Raw genomic sequence first — 19,218 nt, forward strand, 5'->3', positions numbered from 1 at the left:
CATTTAGCGTCTGTTTCATCGTTCTCAACATGGACTGATCTTAGGCAGGGGTACTGGCTCTCCTTAAAGAGACCAGCTGTGTATGGAGACTTATAGGCAATGCTCCATGGGAAAATATTATGCAAAGAGGTATTTTCTAGGGAAGGAGAACCATCTCGCTATCGTCACCTTGTGGAAATCCTTTTTTTTGTTGTTGCAAGCCTTTGGACAGGACAAGCCACCTAAAACAGTAGTTTACGGATGGATCTCTGTCTTGGCTATATTCCCTTGTCCTATCCCAAGGCTTATTAAAAAGTTGGCTTTTGACTTACAGGGAGCTACTTCCACAAGGTCTCACTTAGCAAGATGGTTCTCTTTCCTCGGGAGATACCAGTCCAAAGCTGATGGTCACCCATCTTTGCTTACCTAGACAGACATTCCATCCTAGAGCCTCATAAGCCTTTGTGGGATCTGTAATGATGGCTATTTTGGTGGTCACCCAGCAAAATTTTTGGTCAATCTGAATGAAGGACCTATATTAGCCAGTGGAGTAGTCTTCAGTCACTAGTAACATACGCTGTTGTGCCTCCATCGACCATCTCATGTGCATTTGTCAGTGGTCATGAAAGTAGTAATAAACCTCAGTAATAAGTATAAAGATTTTAATAGGAGCCTGTAGGACATAAATGTGCGCTGCCTCTATGGTTAATGTGTCTGCAAATGCCATTACACACTCATATAGGTATCTGTGGCCTCAGTACCAGGACAAGGAGAGCGACCTTTGCTGCCAGCTCTGCATTGCTCTATCCAATCATTTCTTATTTCCCTTCATTTCCCAGTGTGACATATGGAAAGTATTACCGGAGCGGCCGCAAGAAGAAAGAAGAGCTACTTGTGAGCACATTTAGATTCTTGTGTTAAAAAGCTGAGGGAAGCAGTTTTTCAGTTACAGGCAGGAGAACACCTTCACATTCATGATCCTCTTTAGGTTCCTTTCATTTGTGAAGTGCTCAGGACAGTAACAAAAGACATGGTTTAGGATTATGCGTTGACCAAAGGGCTTTAACTATTTCCATCACTTGCTGCCCATCAGGTTATGTGCTGGTTGAATGTAGAAGTCACGCGAACACATGGCATACACATGTAAAAGGTATGTGATTACTGACAGATGTGTAAGTCACTGGCAGGAGCTCAGCAAAGTGCACCTTGTGAGCAGGCCATCTTCAATCCCTGTTCTTTAGACAAATCTACCTCTTCATCAGTAAAATGCATAGAAGATAGGAAGCCGTACAGTAGAGATCAAAAAGCCCACCATTACGGTGCTGGGTTTTGCCGCCCAGAGGAAGGCCCTAGTGGTACTTTTCACCTCCATGTCCATTCCTTGGCTCTTGAGACAACTTCTCAACCCTTGTTTAGAGTTCTACAGCGGCAAAGAAAAGGCGTCAACTAGGACTGGTTCTCTCCAAGGGTTCTTTGGAAGCCTTTGCTTCATAGATATTCCAATTTATGCCCCGTTACTAAGTAGACCTTAATCCATTAAAGTTTTCCATGATGGTCATGGCTTTGAGCAGGGATTTACAGTGATGTGAGGGGTGTCCATAATAAAAGTTTTAATGGGTCCTTTCATAATTAGTGCCAGTTCATTCAAGCAATACCCAACATCCCGTCACATTATGGTCTAGCTTTTGTTGTCTCCTTTGCCCTCATTCCTTGTAGGAAAGAAAAGTGGCATGACCTTGAAGACATCTGTGACCTTTAATAGCTTTGGAACCCTGGGTGACCATGCTAAAAAGAATAAAATGGCTTTTGCTTAGAGATACAGTATATCTCAGTGGTATCTTAGGCTATATTCACATTTACATTGGAGGCTCCATCAGATTTGGCAGAAGAATTAGCACTGATTCAGTGTTATTCTTCAAGTCAAAACGACAGACACCACAACAGAAGCCAGATAGACCTCACTGTAAATTAATGGGGTCCATCACACACCAGATCCATCGTATGACAGATCTGAAAAAGTGCCATGACTTCCGTTATAATCTGAAGCAACAACACAGATGTGAACCGAGCTTTACCCTGTGAACAAGAGCAATAAATACAGATGAGAATGTCCACCATCTGGAGTTGCCATCACCAGCCCAATGACCACAGCTTGTAGATTTATAATCAAGCTTTTCCTTCCAAAAGTTAGACAGAATCGGGGGATCTGTAGGTTTGGACCACCAATCGTAGCACGCTACAGAGGATGCCATTAATAGAATCATCAGACTCATGGTTCAAGACTGACCATCAAAGTTTACTGATACATGTGAAATGTCCTTGAAAAGAGATGGGGTATGTTCAAACCATGGAAAGTCCTGTTCCCTCTCTACTACTACTATAAACTACCCTAGAGACTGTAATACCATAAAGTTGCACAACTTACATGGAAAACATTACAAGATTTACAAACAGACTAACTATTTCAAGAAGTTGTTGCAATATGTACATTTGAACCAAGGTTGTATTCAAGGGGGTAAATGAGGTGATGGTAGATGTTGGTCGTAAAAGAGGCCGAAACAAACTCCAGGCAGATGTAGTTTGTGATAAACACCCGCTCGTATTAAGAATAAATATTAAAAAAGTAAAAATGGACAGACTACACTGCAAAGATTCCTTTGCTTCAACGGCTGTCCAACTGGCGGCCCACCAAATGTTTCCTGTATCTTCTGGCCTCCATGAAAGCAAAAGAGATCATATTGGGTGACATGCATTTCTGACCTTGTTTTACTCCTGTAGCTATGAAAACGAGATAAGGAGCAATGTTGACTGTACTCAATACTGGATTACAGCAGTCCTATATAAGGAAAGGCCCAATTGGGAATCGTAAAGCAGTGTCTGAGGTCCAAAAAGTTGCTATGGACCACACTGAAGTCAATGAATGCTTGGTAATTTTTTAAAGCCCGAGGTACGTGCTTTCCACACCTGTGCAACAAAATCATGCAGTGTGCCACACAAAAAACGTGCACTAGGTTGTGGTCTATAGCAGACCTTCTCCGTAAGAGAAGGACCCTCTATAAACCTTTCCCGGTCCCTCTGGTCCAGAAGGCTCCTGCAAGGGTTGAGTACATATGGTTAACCCTCAGCTGAATCCGAGGATACGCTGGTGGCTAACCCTCAGCCGAGGTTACATCAGTCTTGGATTCCACCTGGGCTGCCATGGATGACCATGGAGCAGCCTAGGGGGTGCTTTTTTCCTTTTGGAAGCAGCCAGTTGGAGTCTTGTAGGCCATGCAATGCTATGTAAATCACCTCTCATCCAGGAAGAAGAAATGTGCCTTTTTAGGGGCACCTGTGGCTGTAGCTACCCTATAGGTCAATGTCCAACTGGTAGGTGGACCTCTCATTGTGATTTTTTTTTTTTTACCCCCATGGAACTGTAAGGGATTGCTTAACATGGATGATCCCTCTAAGCTCATCTCCTTAAGGTGCCATCAACACAGAGATTTCCTGTCGTAACAGTCTTGATGGGTGCCCCATGATAATCCTTATTCCCATCCCCATTCCTGAATCCAGCTGATCTTCACTAAAACAAGGTAGAGACGGCTCATTTTTGGTTCCAAAAGTAGCTTTGGTAGAACCTGTTGCAAAAGGAGTCTCCACTACTAACCTTGAAGCAACAAGATGTTTGTTCCTTGGTTGCCTTTTGGTGGAAGAGCTGGGGGTAAAGATCTCCTTCCTCCTTTAAGGAGGATCCAAGAAGCTGCATCTTCCATTGTGCATGTTCATTCCTGTAAAACAAACTCCTACTCCAGCTCTTTCAGGGGTCATTGCACCTGGAGACATGATGCTATGAGTCATCTCTTAGCTGTGGGGTCACTAGGACAATGTCAGTGATGTGGAAAGTCAGATGAGGGTCTTTGGAAGAGATCATGGGAAATCTAGACAACCCTGTAACATGAACCACACTGAACGCATCTGAAGTCAAATGTCTATAATCCATGGCAATATCTCTGACGGCTTCCAAGATTAGTGACAACTGACTAGTGTAAAACCATATAAACTGTTATATATAGACTTACCACCAAAGTAGTCACCAATATTAACTCACTCACATATCCTCTAAGCTAATACATTTCTTCAGTCTTTACCATCAGAATCCTCTGGTATGAGGTTTTTCCAACTAAATCTACATAGTGGAGGCACCATAGGAAAGTTGGGACGTCCGACCAAGCAGCATCCTGAGGAAAGCATTTGTCTGGGACTATTACTATTGGGGGGACATACCTGTGGCAGGGACTAGAGAGAGGAACCTATAGTAGAACACCTGTGGCTGAGGCACTTATGTGGGAACACACCTGTGGCTGAGGCACTTGGTAAAGCAAACTTATGGATAAGGTAAGAATGGAGGCACACCTGAAATACTTATAGAGGCACACCTGTGGAGAAGGCAATTGTGGGCGCTCACCTGTGGCTGAGGCGCTTCTAGGAGCACACCTATTAATGAGGTAGTTATGGGGGCTCACCTGTGCCTGAAGTACTTATGGGGGCACATCTACTGATTAAGCAGATATGGGGGCTCATCTGTGCCTGAAGCATTTATTGGGGCACATCTAGTGATAAGACAAATATGGGGGCTCAGTTGTAGCTAAGGCACTTAAAGGGATCACACCTATGCATGGGGCAGTGGCCTATCTGCGTTTGAAGTGCTTATAGGATCACACTTATTGATGAAATAGATATGGGGGCTTATCAGTGGCTGAAGCACTTATGAGGCACAGCTACTGATGAGGCAGATATGGCAGGTATCCTGTAGCTGAGGCACTTATTGGGTCACACCTATGAATGAGGTAGCGGTTTATCTGTGGCTTAAGTGCTTATAGGATCACACCTATGGATGAAGCAGTTATGGGGCTCACCTGTGACTTAGGCACATCTATTGATGAGGCAGATATGGGGGCTCACCTGTGGGTGAAGCAGTTATGGGGTCACATCTTTGGACAAGACAGGGGCTTATATACAGTTGAAGTTCTTATAGGTTCACACCTATGGATGTGGCAGTTATGAGGCTCACCTGTTGACTGAGGCACGTATGGGGACACATCTACTGATGAGGCAGATATGGGGGCTCACCTGTGACTGAGGTGAGACACTTGGGGTCACATTTATGGATGAGGCAGAGGCATATCTGTGGTCGAAGTGCTAATAGAGTCACACCTATGGATGAGGCAGCTATGGGGCTTACCTGTGACTGAGGCACCTATGGGGGCACATCTACTGATGAGGCAGGTATGGGGGCTCACCTGTGACTGAGGCACCTAAGTCGGCACATCTACTGATGAGACAGATATGGGGGCTCACCTGTGACTGAGGCACCTATGGGGGAACATCTACTAATGAGGCAGATATGGGGGCTCACCTGTGAGTGAAGCAGTTATGGGGTCACATCTTTGGACAAGACAGGGGCTTATATACGGTTGAAGTTCTTATAGGGTCACACCTATGGATGTGGCAGTTATGAGGCTCACCTGTTGACTGAGGCACGTATGGGGACACATCTACTGATGAGGCAGATATGGGGGCTCACCTGTGACAGAAGTGAGACACTTGGGGTCAAACCTATGACTGAGGCACCTATGGGGGCACATCTACCGATGAGGCACATCTACTGATGAGGCAGATATGGGGGTTCACCTGTGACTGAGGCACCTAAGTCGGAACATCTACTGATGAGACAGATATGGGGGCTCACCTGTGACTGAGGCACCTAAGTCGGAACATCTACTGATGAGACAGATATGGGGGCTCACCTGTGACTGAGGCACCTATGGGGGCACATCTACTGATGAGGCAGATATGGGGGCTCACCTGTGACTGAGGCACTAATGATGTTTACAGTTCTGGATGAGGCAGTTATGGGGCTCACCTGTGACTTAGGCACATCTACTAATGAGGCAGGTATGGGGGCTTACCTGTGACTGGGGCACCTATGGGGGGCACATCTACTGATGAGGCAGGTATGGGGGCTTACCTGTGACTGGGGCACCTATGGGGGGCACATCTACTGAAGAGGCACATGTACTGATGAGGCAGATATGGGGGCTCACCTGTGACTGAGGCACTAATGATGTTTACAGTTCTGGATGAGACAGTTATGGGGGTCACACCTGTGGGAAAACTAGCAATATGGTTGCTACTGCAGCTCCAGAAGGGATCACCCAGCTTTCCCAGTCCCTGATGCGGTAGTACCCCCTCTCCTATCTGCCATATACAGCTGTTCACAGGTTCTATTCTGAGCTAAACTTGCTTCATCACCTCCAATCTTTGCAGAAGTTTCTGCTGTGGTTTCCAGCACAGAAGTAGTTAAATCCCAGTACATCTGCTCGGCTGAGCTCTGCTTGCTTTAATCTGTCAGAGGCAACTGCTGCATTGTCTTTTATCTGGAGATAAAGCAAACTGTAAAATACTGTAGTGAGCAGTATCTGGCGGGATGGGATTTCTATACGGCCCATACATGGCTCTACAAGCTCAGCCTTATCTGATCATCAGATACACCGCCAGATTTCACTGTTTTGTTAAACTGTGGGAAAGTGAAGTCTGCAATATAATAACGCCTACATACAGACCGCCAAATACCTGTGTGCACCGCCATGGAGTACCTTCTCTCCCTGCGCTGCATTACCATTAGATAGGAGGGGTCCTAAGTGTCACCTTGTTTGCGTCACTTTTATAGAAAATGGGATGGGACTGTGGCCAACAAGCAGCGAGGGGCGTCCGCTCCCCAGATTTACATGTATATAGATATAGAGAAGACAATACTGCTAAATAGTGCATAATTAGTACCTCCACAGTATCCAAGTATTACCATATAGTGCCCATGTTTACCATATAGTACTGACTATATATTGCCATATAGTGCCCATGTATTCCATAAAGTACCTACTATATAATATTACCATATAGTGCCCATTTTTACTATATAGTACTGACTATATATTGCCATATAGTGGCCATGTATTCCATACAGTACCTACTATATAATATTACCATATAGTGCCCATGTTTACCATATAGTACTGACTATATATTGCCATATAGTGCCCATGTATTCCATACAGTATCTACTATATAATATTACCATATAGTGCCCATTTTTACTATATAGTACTGACTATATATTCCCATATAGTGCCCATGTATTCCATACAGTACCTACTATATAATATTACCATATAGTGCCCATTTTTACTATATAGTACTGACTATATATTACTATATAGTGCCCATGTCTTCCATACAGTACCTACTATATAATATTACCATATAGTGCCCATTTTTACTATATAGTACTCGCTATATGATATTACAATAAAGTGCCCATGTCTTCCATATAGTACTAACTATCTAATTTTACCATTTAGTGCCCATTTTTTTCCATATACCGACTAGACATTACCATATAGTGCCCATGTTTACCATATAGTACTGACTATTCATTACCATATCGTTCCCATTTTCATCATATAGTACCAAAAATATATTATCATATAATGCCCATATCTTCCATATAGTACCTATCATATAATATTGCCATATAACGCCCATATCTTCCATACAGTACCTGCTATGTAATATTACCAAATAGTACTGACTATGTAACATTACCATATATAGTGCCCATGTCTTCCATATAGTACCTACCATATAATATTGCCATATAGTGCCCATATCTTCTATACAGTATCTGCTATCTACGATTACCATATAGTACTGACAATGTAACATTACCATATACAGTGCCCATTATCACCTTATGGTTCCCATTATTACCATGTAGTACCTACTATATAATATTACCATATATCGCTCACATAGTATTTGCCATGGCTCACATCAATACAGCCCAAATAAAAGTGACATTCATTGTCCATATGATACCGCCATACAGTGACTAAATAACATTCCTATATTGTTTCACAACAATACTGCATATATATACCCACATAATACCGTCCTAAAGCCCATCAATATTATGAAGTATCCAAACAAAAATCCCATAAAGAGTCCACATCGTACTGTCATATAGTTCCTGCATAATACTGCGCTTTCAGGCACATTTCCTAGTCTGTATGGCGGTACTATACACAATCGTGTGCTGGCTCCATTTCTGACCTAGAGCAATGTCCTTCTCATAGGGACTGTATTCCCGCTCACCGGTGACATTCTCCATGACGTCCAATAAATCCTAAAGGCAGATACTTGGAATCGCAGCCTTTAGTCGCGCTCGCTCCTCAGTTACCATGGAAACCATCGCAAGTAAATGATAGTGCGAACGCTTGCTGGGTTTACACTCGTCTTCTAGAAATCTAATGAGCATCCTTCAACGCTTACCTGCTACGTGGATACACTGTGTAAATGCCCTAGACTGACCAAATACAGCTGCAATCAGAAGCTTTATATGGCGGATTTTTAAGAAAAATGTAAAAGAATGGTTATGGGTGGCACAGATGGTTACCAGGAATGGCGGTCACTTTTCTTTTAGCATCTCCCCATACAGGTAGGGGAGACTCCTTTAAATAGAGGTGGATATAGCGTTCCACATATGCTCCTCTTGTCTTAGGCTACATTCACACGACCGTATGAAGGAGTCCGCATCCGTTCCGCAATTTTGTTTCTGGGTTTTGTTTTTCTCTCCAAACCCCTTCCCATGACCCTTGGGCCAATTCCCCATCATCTTGTTTGCAAGCACTGCAGTTCCTCATGGGCGGGGCTTCACACACAGATCAGACCAATCGCAATTGGATCCCTCTTTCCAAGGCAAATGCATGGGCTGCCTCTGTGGTAAGTTCAGAGCCGCCTCTGTGGTAAGTTCAGAGCCGCCTCTGTGGTAAGTTCAGAGCCATAGCTACCCTTACCCAGAGGAAACAATCAGCATGCTGCCTCCACCCCTGTATCTAAACACCCCGGCCAAGTCAAAATGGCTTATCGGTACTCCTCATGGCACTAGTTATGCTCCCGGTTGAGCAACTGTTGCCACTTTAATAGGATAATGTACCAAGACCATAATTCATGAAGAAAACAGGAAGATACCCTTTTTATGCAAATAAGGTTTTCGGTGCCTCATGGGCGGAGCCACAACACCACTCAGGCACCTCCCTCTTGTTTGACTGACAGTCTCTGAAATCTCAGAACCAAGAACGATGACGCAGAGTGACCCTGGTGCACCCGACGGAGCTACCCTGCCCACAGGGCACCTTACTTGGCATTTCTCGGGATTAGGGCACTAGATTTTCACAAGAAAGGTTATGGTTATGTTTCGGGGCACCTACCCTATATGACGGTATACTGATTTTGGCGGTGACAGACCCCCTTTAAAAATAAAATCGCACAGCTAGTGTTTGCGCGAAGTCAGCACTGCTTCATCATGCAAGTTGTACAGTTAAGGTGGAGTTTATCTAAAACAAAGACTTCTGCTTTGATAGAACCGCTGCCGAGGCTTTAAAATCAAAGCAAATAAATAAAAGCAAAGTCGTCTCCCTGGAGGGAAGCATTCGTTCCCGAAATAGTAGGCGAAAATTACAGGGCAGCTCATGTTAGCGTCAGCGGGCGCACTACACACAACTGCCCGCCCCTCTCTGCCTGTGCCAGCGCGTGCTGCTTTCAATGGAGGGTTTACCGTGGCGGTGGGCTATCTACGCTGCATAATAAGCCGAGGAGAGGTGCGAGACTGAAACGCGTGGAGTCACGTTATCTAATTATGGTGAAATGAGGTCTGAGCAGACATAAGGCCTCGTGCACGCTACCGTATTACAGCTCCGTACAGCCTCCCACCATGATATAGCCTCCTATAGGGCCCTACTAGACCTCAACTAAGGGACCGCTGAGGACAAGAGCAGTAATCCCATAGAGACAGGGGTCGAGTGGAGGGGGAACGGCGTTCCTGCACTTTTTTCATGGCAGGAACGCCGTTCCCTTTCAGCCTCAAGCCAGGAGAACGCGGCTGAATCAGAATCAGATTCACAGGGGGAGACGGAGCGCACTGTGCAGGGCAGGCTAAGGGAGGAGGAGCGGCTTCAGTTGAGAGGAAGCTGTCTGTGCGGTGCTGCTGCCTGCGACTGCCTCACTGTGACTCCTCTCATGGCGCCCCACAGTCACTTCGGGCATGAGCGTTTGCAGCTGAAACTTTCAGAAAAGTTTGTCCTGGGATTCGAACTCTACACATCAGAGGAAGGCATTTACCCTCACAGCCATGAAAGCTGTCTAGGTAATTGCTTAAAAAAAAATATATAAGACTTCTACTTATACCTAGTGTACTTATACCTAGTGTACAACCATACACATGACAGCTGCCCACTGTGTATGGATGTAGCAGAGCTGGGTGTGTTGGGGCAGCTGTCATGTGTATGGCTGTACACTAGGTATCAGTACACTAGGTATAAGTAGAAGTCTTATTTTTTTTTTTTTAAGCAACTAGCTAGACAGTTTTTATGGCTGTGAGGGTAAATGCCTTGCCTCTGATGTGTAGAGGTCATGAGTTCGAATCCCAGGACAAACTTTTCTAAAAGTGTTTTTTTTGCTTTTTTTTATGACTTCTACTGATACCTAGTTTACTGATACCTAGTGTACAACCATACACATGACAGCTGCGCCAACACACCCAGCTCTGCTACATCCATACACAGTGGGCAAAGTTACCTACAGTAGAAGTCTTATATATTTTTTTTTTAAGTAACTAGCTAGATAGCTTTCATAGCTGTGAGGGCATATGCCTTGCCCCTGATGTGTAGAGGTCATGAGATCGAATCCCAGGACTTTTCTAAAAGTGTTTTTTTTGTTTTTTTTTGTCCGCAGCGACACAAATTACAGCATGCTAGATTTTCTGTGCTTTTTTATTTTTTGGAGGGGATGGGGGGGGGGGGGGGGGTTGCAGTGGATCTTGGGTGAGTTCCCACACTTTTTTTCCCAGGACTTGACCCCTGCATAGAGATGAATAGAGCATCGCCGCGCATGCCTGACCATTGCTCCATTCGCTTGCGGGACTCGGCGACCCCCATGCTTGTGATGAGCAGTCGGAGATTGCCGTCAGTGAATAGGAACATTCTTCATTACACCCAGAGGCTGAAAATCTCCTAATACTTCTCACAGCTGAAGATATGCTACAGTTGTACCCAGTCTACACAATCCAGCCAAGTCCCTGTCCTGTCCGGGGACGGACATACCACTGGGCCGGTGAAATTCGGTACTGTACTGCGCATGCGCCAAACAGTGTAGTGAACCAACGTTCATACGTAGTAGTACATCTTCACTGCCTGGCCGTGTCAGTGAAAATCATCATGGGGTGCAGCCAGGAAGGAAAAGGAGAGGAGCCTCGGGTGCACGGGTGCCCTATTTGCACCCGGGAGCTAATCAGCATAAAATAAAAAGGCCAATTCCTCCACAATGGGGCCTCAGATGGAAAAAGGACAAACACCATAAGAAGGTATCGAGAAGTGGACATCTTATGTAATATAATTTCACAGCGAGCTATGTGGTGACACATTCCCTTTTAAAGGATGTGCAGTTTAGAAACCCCAATTTTCCTACACCCTATTAGGAAATTCTGGGTTAATATGGAAGGAGGGGAGTCCTCTCTTCAGGATCTTCATGTCTTGGCCGGAGTACAGAGCAGTTACAAAGAGAATCTCTTATTCTGGAGGACCTGTCAAGTCCTACATTACACAGAAAACCTATTGATGTGAATGGGCATTGTAATGCTTCATTTGTCCTGTGGTGGCGCTGCAGGGAAACTGGACACTTTTTACCAGGTTTCAGAAAGATGATCGCTGGATCGATGATCAGCGTATTGCCTGGGGACCCTTCTAACAAATATGATCGCTGGGGTCTAGGCGTTTGGACCAGGGTGGTGCTCCATTCGCGCTATATGACAGCCGAGGACAGTGCCTAACTATCTCCTTCAATCCCATAGAAGTGAATAGGAGCAGTGGCGACGCCAGTGCATGAGGGGACCTCGTGATCAATGGGTGTCCCTGTGGTCAGACGCCCAGTGATCATACATTCGCTGCCAGAATGAAGAACGGTAGAGCTCCTGCTCCCGAAAAAACATATGTTACATGGACGCCCATTCATTTGGCTGGTGATAGCAGCTGATCGCCGGGGGGGGGGGAGGGTTAAAGGGGTTCTCTCTCATGTAGAGAAAGTGAATACAAGGCACTTACTAATGTATTGTGATTCTCTATATTGCTTCCTTTGCTGGCTGGATTCATTTTTCCATCACATTATACACCGCTCGTTTCCATGGTTACGACCACCACTACAGTGGTGGTCGTGCTTGCACGCTATAGAAAAAAAACATCGGCCTCTCTGGGGGCTGGGAGCTCACGTATGGCTAGTGCTTTTCCCTATAGTGTGCAAGCACGACCACCGCTGCTGGATTGCAGAGTGGTCGTAACCATGGGAACAATGTGATCACAATACATTAGTAAGTGACTTGGATTTCGCTTTCTCTACATGATAAATGCTATTTGCTGAAGTCGGACGACCCCTTTAAAGAAGCGGGACCCGGAAATCAGTTGATGGCTTGTCTTATGAGACGTGTACAGAAATGGCCTTATTTCCTGGCATCAAATCCTAAAAGTTGCTGAAGGAGGCGTCTCACCCACAGGCCGGCTGAGTGGAGAGCTGCCACATCTTCTGGGCCTGGCGCAGACCACAAGAGCCCAGAAATCCTTACTCCAGCGGGTTTGCTGACTCCTTGTCCAGATGTTTCCAGCCCACGCTATATAAACACAGGGCGGCCTGAACAATGCAGCTCTGAACGCGGAGCGTCGCCTCGGCGAATCTCTGCTCCAAATTTCCAGCAGAAGCTACAACGCTCCATAGATATCATTACCAGCATGCACACAGATGGACGAGAGGGCAGTAGGAATACCCCCCCACCAAGAAGGCAATGTAGAGCATAGCTGATGAGACGTGCGGAATTGATCAGTCGCTGGATCGGTCTCGTGCGAAAATCCCTGAGATAACGGAATCGTGAGATGTCATGTGGGGGGCGTGATGTCACCCAACTATCAAAAATACAAGACACCAAGTCCTAATATGACACCAGCAGTAGAGTAGGACTGAATGGGGTCAACCGCCAGCCATTCAGTTCTTGTGGCCCTTGCGCCTGAGGGGGCCGATGGCCCTTCTGCAGCAATGAGAGGACTCATGCTACCCAGATCATGACCAAGCAAAGTTTTGGATCACGTGGCTTACGTCGCGAATCCAGCTCCATACAAACCCCTTGTGTAGTGATTTCATGGATCTATTGGAGACTTAAAGGGGTACTCCGGTTACCTGAGCTTAGGGGATTACTATTAGATCGGTGGGGGTCCTACCGCTGGGAACTCCACTGATCACCAGCACAGGAACTCCGTACCCCGTAGAACCTTCCCATAATGAACGGAGTGGCAGGTCGGGCATGCAGCCGCAGCTACATTCATTGCCGAAGCTAGCCGAGCGCTGTCCCTGGAACTCCCATAAAAATGAATGACCCGCCGCTCTGTCCGAGGTCCCCATTTTTGTGAACAGTGGAGGTCCCAGGACCTCCACCGATCTAATAGTTCACGGAACTGGAATAGCCCTTTAAGTGCATACGCTAGGTGCACCATCCTTCTGGCAACTACTAGGAAAGGGCTGAGGTCCAGGGACAAACTGAAAGAGAGATCCATGGTTCAATTTAACATTTTGAAGGTCATTCACAGGGGGCTTCCGGTTTAGAAAACCCATCTCGATACATCCTATTGGTGAATCCAGGGTTAATCGAGAGGGGGGTCCCTCTGTTCAGGATCCTCATCTCTTGGCCAAAGTGGAGAGCGGATACAAAGAGCGTCTCTGGCTCTGGAGGACCCGTCCTGTCCTGCATTACACAGACAGACCATTGATGTGTATGGACGCCGTGTAATGCTTAATTCCCCCTGTGGTGGCGCTGCAGGGAAACTGAACACTTAGATTTCTCCATAGACTACAGGGGGACACTTTGTGGCCTGCTTACGGTCACCCCTTGTGCCGCGTCGTCTTTAAACCGCTGATTGACTGGGTGACAACCAATATGACCACCATTACGACTCCAACATGGGTTGTCATTCGGCCTTGCAATATCTGCTTCCAGGAAAGCTGAGTGACAACCCCAGCATGGTCACCCTTTTGGCTCCCACATGAGTTGTCATCCAGCTTCATTGGTCTAGTTATCCTACAAGGAGTCTAGGAAAGTTCGGTGACAACCCATGTAAGAGCTGCTACAGCGGCCATATTGGATATCTCCCGGCTTTCCCAGGTGCAGATAATATTTTCTTTTCGGCTTTTTATCTTGCTTTTCCAGGCGAGCTCATGTCCTATCGCCAATTCCCTAATAAAACAATCTTTTCCAGCCCCAAGCAAATTCGGGGTCCCTGGTGCTGGAAAATATAACGGACTTGCTGGAAACATTTCCTCTGCAGATGGTCGCCACTATTTACATTGGAACGGGCAGAAGGTACTTGGCCCAGGCGGGCAATGCAGGGTGTTCTGCACCCAAAATCGCGGCGTGATCCCATGCCCTGTAACGTCTGACCCCGCAGAGAAGACACTATTGAGTGGAACCTATAGGATGCAGCCTACAGACTGGGAAATTCTGCGGGGTGGTCCACACAGACCACTCCGTGGGTGGCCACTATTATTAGGATATGATCCTGGACTGGGGGTGGCTGTGGTATAATCGCCCCGATGGCATGTGCAATCTGGAATGCGACCGTGTCCGGAAATGTCGGCAGACAACTCGCCGCCTGTTACGTCCACATATCCGAGGTCATGCACCAATAGCATTAGACGGTCTCTGGGAAACACCAGTTACCCTACTGGCATCGAGGGCACCTATCATGTAAAATAGGAGAGTTCCCAAATGCTTTAATAGCCGTGTAATATAGGCATAACCCCATAGAATGAAGTGCGGCAATGAAATGAGTGAGGCAATTCGACGGAAGTGTCTCTATTCGGAAAAGCCCGTGGGCAAATCATCTCAAGTCACTTACTCGTATATATGTACCCCTCGCAACAGGAATTAAAGTAATAGGATGGATCAATCCTACCTAATTTGTATGCAACATAGAGGTACCGGAGCTAGAGGGGGAAGGGATGCCACCCATACCGCATCTGTGTCTGGATCTTCCATATACTAAAAGCTCTGACAACCGGGGTTTACTGCTTAGTCACCATAGTCATACATTACAACCCATAACATAATTAATAACCCAATCCTAAAAAGTGCACCTGTAATTAGCATTTTTTTTTTATCTGGATGCAGTACCACCAATGACCAGTATGCGGTGTTGTGAGCAAGGGAAATAAAAATGCAAATATTTGACACCTTCTATTGGTTTCAGCTACGACTGAAAACACAACCGACAGACGTCCTGCTATGACATAGGCAGAGAGGATGCAGTATACGTGGTTCACTCACCATCCTGCTGAGGGGCATGGGTACCAGCGCCAGGTGCAGCCCCCCCAATGTGATAGGAGAAGCGCCTCGTTTGGAACTGCTTGGCGTAGGAGCCCGGTTCCTCTCTGGTGCTGGAGGGTGGGTAGGTGTATGCCGTGCTCCTGGGTCTGTTCACCTGCATGTCTGCAGCAGGGTAGAGGGGACAGGCCTGCGTCCCTTGAATTGCCAGCTCACCCTCTCCCCTCGGACCATATGGGAAGCCAGGAGAGGTGTCTGGCCGCACAGACATAAGGAGGCTCCAGGCATTGGTGGGAGAACATGGACGAGGGGTAGTAGCACCCTTATTGCACAAGATCCAAGCCCTGCCAGATGATGAAATCTGGGTCTAAATATCCATAGGTTTAAGCTTTCCGCCTCCCTCCCGCAGGGGTGTTTTTTTTTTTTTATAATCCAAGGTGCTGTATCAGCAGGGCACTGCGGTACGCCTGCAGTCGCCTATAATCCGAGATTGCAGGACGGTGCTCTGTCCATCCTCCCTCTGGATCCTTCTCCTTCCTAATCCATCCCTCCTGCTGTTCCTTGCCTGAAGGAAGGTCAGCTCCTGCTCCAATTCATGCCTGAAATCCCCCAAAAAACAACAAAAACCCCAACAACACAGCAGCAGAGCCTAAAGGACGTGCGTCTCCTCTACCTCTAGGCACCCTTGGGTGCTTCCTCCTTGCCTTGCCTCCCCCTGCACACCTCACGGTGTCTTTCTTTTGTTCTCCCTGTAGCTGCCTCTGCTGCTAGTGATAGTTTTGGCTTCTACCTCCTGCCTTCAGTTTTTTCTTCCTTTTTTCCGCACCCCCCCCCCCCCCCTCTGTGTTCGTGAAATCTGACTCTCTTTCCTTGCCGTTGGATTTCACGTCAGATGTCTTTAAAATCTGGTCTGGATTTTCCCCCACATAGTTTACCCGCCCCCCCTCTCATTGGAATACCGTCCTTTTGCATTTTTTTTTTCCGCTTTTCATGACTTATACAGCATCCTGTCTTATAGGCGTATTAACCCCTTAGCGACGGCGCTCCTGGGTCCCCGTCCAGGTGCGGTAGGATCGGGTGCAGGGGTGCAGACGACCACAGAAAGCGGACGGAGGGTAACGGACAGAGTCATCCATTCGCAACATGGTGATATAAGGGGTTAACATCTGCTTTCAATTCATTGATCAGCTGACAACCACAGGGGGTTAATTGATATTTTCCAGCTGGTGCACTGGACTGTCTTAGTGGTCCCCGTCGCCTTTGCCGTAGCACAGGGATGCTCAACCTGCAAAACTGCAACTCCCAGCATGCGCGGACAGGCTACAGCAGGGCACGATGGGAGTTGTAGTTTTACAACAGCTGGAGGGCCGCAGGTTGAGCATCCGTGCTGTAGCAGGTGACACTGTAGAGGTGAACTGGTCTGGTCCATCAGTATCCACTTGAGGCCCCTTGAACATGACCGTATGTATTTTGCGGGCCGCAAAAAAACCGACATCCGTGTGCATTCCACATTTTGCGGAACAAAACATCTGGCCCCTAATAGAACAGTCCTATCCTTGTCTGTGATGCGGACAATAATAGGACATGTTCTATTTTTCTGCGGAACGGAAATACGGAAACAGAATGCACACACGGATTACCTTCTGTTTTTTTTACGGACCCATTAAAATGAATGGTCCGCAAAAAAGAAAAACGGAACGGAAAGGGAATGAAAATACGTTAGTGTGCAAGAGGCCTAAGGGTCCATTCACACGTCCGATTGTGTTTTGCGGATCCGCATTTTGCAGATCGCACATCGCCGACACTCTCATAGAAAATGCCTTTAGTTGTCCGCAATTTTTTCAGGAACGGAAGTGCGGATGCGGACAGCACATTCCAGCCCCACTGAAAATAAATGGGTCCGCACCTGTTCCACAAAATTGTGGAACGGATGCGGACCCATTTTGCGGATGTGTGAATGGACCCTAAAGGGGATCAGGACCCCAAAAATGGTGAGGGAAGGTTAGAAATGCTATAAAAAAATTAAAGAAAATAATAAACATAAAAAAAAAGAAACCGAACTCACCTGCAGCAGTCTTTCTGCAGATTACATCCCAAAATACTGTCTGTGACCACTGAGACCAATGACTGGCTGTATCGCTAGTATCTGACACCAATATCCGATAGGTGCAGGTCCCACCTCTGGGACCCGCTCCTATCTCCATAAGGCCCCTTTCACACGGGCGAGTATTCCGCGTGGGTGCAATGCGTGATGTGAACTGGAGCCGCACTGAATCTGGACCCATTCATTTCTATGGGGCTGTGCACACGAGCAGTGATTTTCACGCATCACTTATGCGTTGCGTGAAAATCGCAGCAAGCTCTATATAGTGCGTTGCGGTGCGATAATCCACGCAATGCAGGCCCCATAGGAGTGAATGGGGTTGCGTAAAAATCGCAAGCATCCGCAAGCAAGTGCGATTTTCACACACGGTTGCTAGGAGACGATCGGGATGGAGACCCGATCTTTATTATTTTCCCTTATAACATGGTTATAAGGGAAAAATAATAGCATTCTGAATACAGAATGCATAGTACAATAGCGCTGGAGGGGTTAAAAAAAATAATAATAAATTTAACTCACCTTAATCCACTTTCTCGCGCAGCCGGCATCTCTTCTGTCTTCATCTGTGAGGAATAGGACCTTTGATGACGTCACTACGTTCATAACATGGTCCGTCACATCACCATGGTAAAAGATCATGTGACGGACCATGCGATGACTGGAGTGACGTCACCACAGGTCCTTTGACTGCAATCAGCAAAGAAAGAGACAGGAGAGATGCCGGCTACGCGAGCAAGTGGATTAAGGTGAGTTAAATTTTTTTTATTGTTTTTTAACCCCTCCGGCGCTATTTTACTATGCATTCTGTATTCAGAATGCTATTATTTTCCCTTATAACCATGTTATAAGGGAAAATACAGACGTGGACAAAATTGTTGGTACCCTTTGGTCAATGAAAGAAAAAGTCACAATGGTCACAGAAATAACTTTAATCTGACAAAAGTAATAATAAATTAAAATTCTATAAATGTTAACCAATGAAAGTCAGACATTGTTTTTCAACCATGCTTCAACAGAATTATGTAAAAAAATAAACTCATGAAACAGGCATGGACAAAAATGATGGTACCCCTAGAAAACACAGAACATAATGTGACCAAAGGGACATGTTAATTCAAGGTGTGTCCACTAATTAGCATCACAGGTGTCTACAACCTTGTAATCAGCCATTGGGCCTATATATATGGCTCCAGGTAATCACTGTGTTGTTTGGTGATATGGTGTGTACCACACTCGACATGGACCAGAGGAAGCAAAGGAAAGAGCTGTCTCAAGAGATCAGAAAGAAAATTATAGACAAGCATGTTAAAGGTAAAGGCTATAAGACCATCTCCAAGCAACTAGATGTTCCTGTGAGTACAGTTGCACATATTATTCATAAGTTTAAGATCCATGGGACTGTAGCCAACCTCCCTGGACGTGGCCGCAGGAGGAAAATTGATGACAAATCTAAGAGACGGATAATCCGAATGGTAACAAAAGAGCCTAGAAAGACTTCTAAAGAGATTCAAGGTGAACTTCATGCTCAAGGAACATCAGTGTCAGATCGCACCATCCGTCGTTGTTTGAGCCAAAGTGGACTACATGGGAGACGACCAAGGAGGACACCATTGTTGAAAACGAATCATAAAAAAGCAAGACTGGAATATGCCAAACTACATGTTGACAAGCCACAAAGCTTCTG

General features: G+C 46.1%; 1 protein-coding gene across 2 annotated transcripts in view; it reads right to left on the reverse strand.

The window, feature by feature from the left end:
- The window catches only part of FGD1 (FYVE, RhoGEF and PH domain containing 1), a 102,473-nt gene extending 86,272 nt beyond the window's left edge, over nt 1–16,201 (reverse strand). The window contains exon 1 of one of the 2 annotated variants that reach the window (XM_044305626.1): nt 15,434–16,201. In XM_044305626.1, the coding sequence (XP_044161561.1) occupies nt 15,434–15,701 (268 nt within the window). In that variant the 5' untranslated portion in view covers nt 15,702–16,201. The remainder of the gene's footprint in view (nt 1–15,433) is intronic. The other variant, XM_044305627.1, reaches the window with a different exon arrangement.
- Nucleotides 16,202–19,218: the final 3,017 nt, after the last annotated feature.

This window comes from Bufo gargarizans, chromosome 9, assembly GCF_014858855.1.
Source record: "Bufo gargarizans isolate SCDJY-AF-19 chromosome 9, ASM1485885v1, whole genome shotgun sequence".
Classification (NCBI taxonomy): Eukaryota; Metazoa; Chordata; class Amphibia; order Anura; family Bufonidae; genus Bufo; species Bufo gargarizans.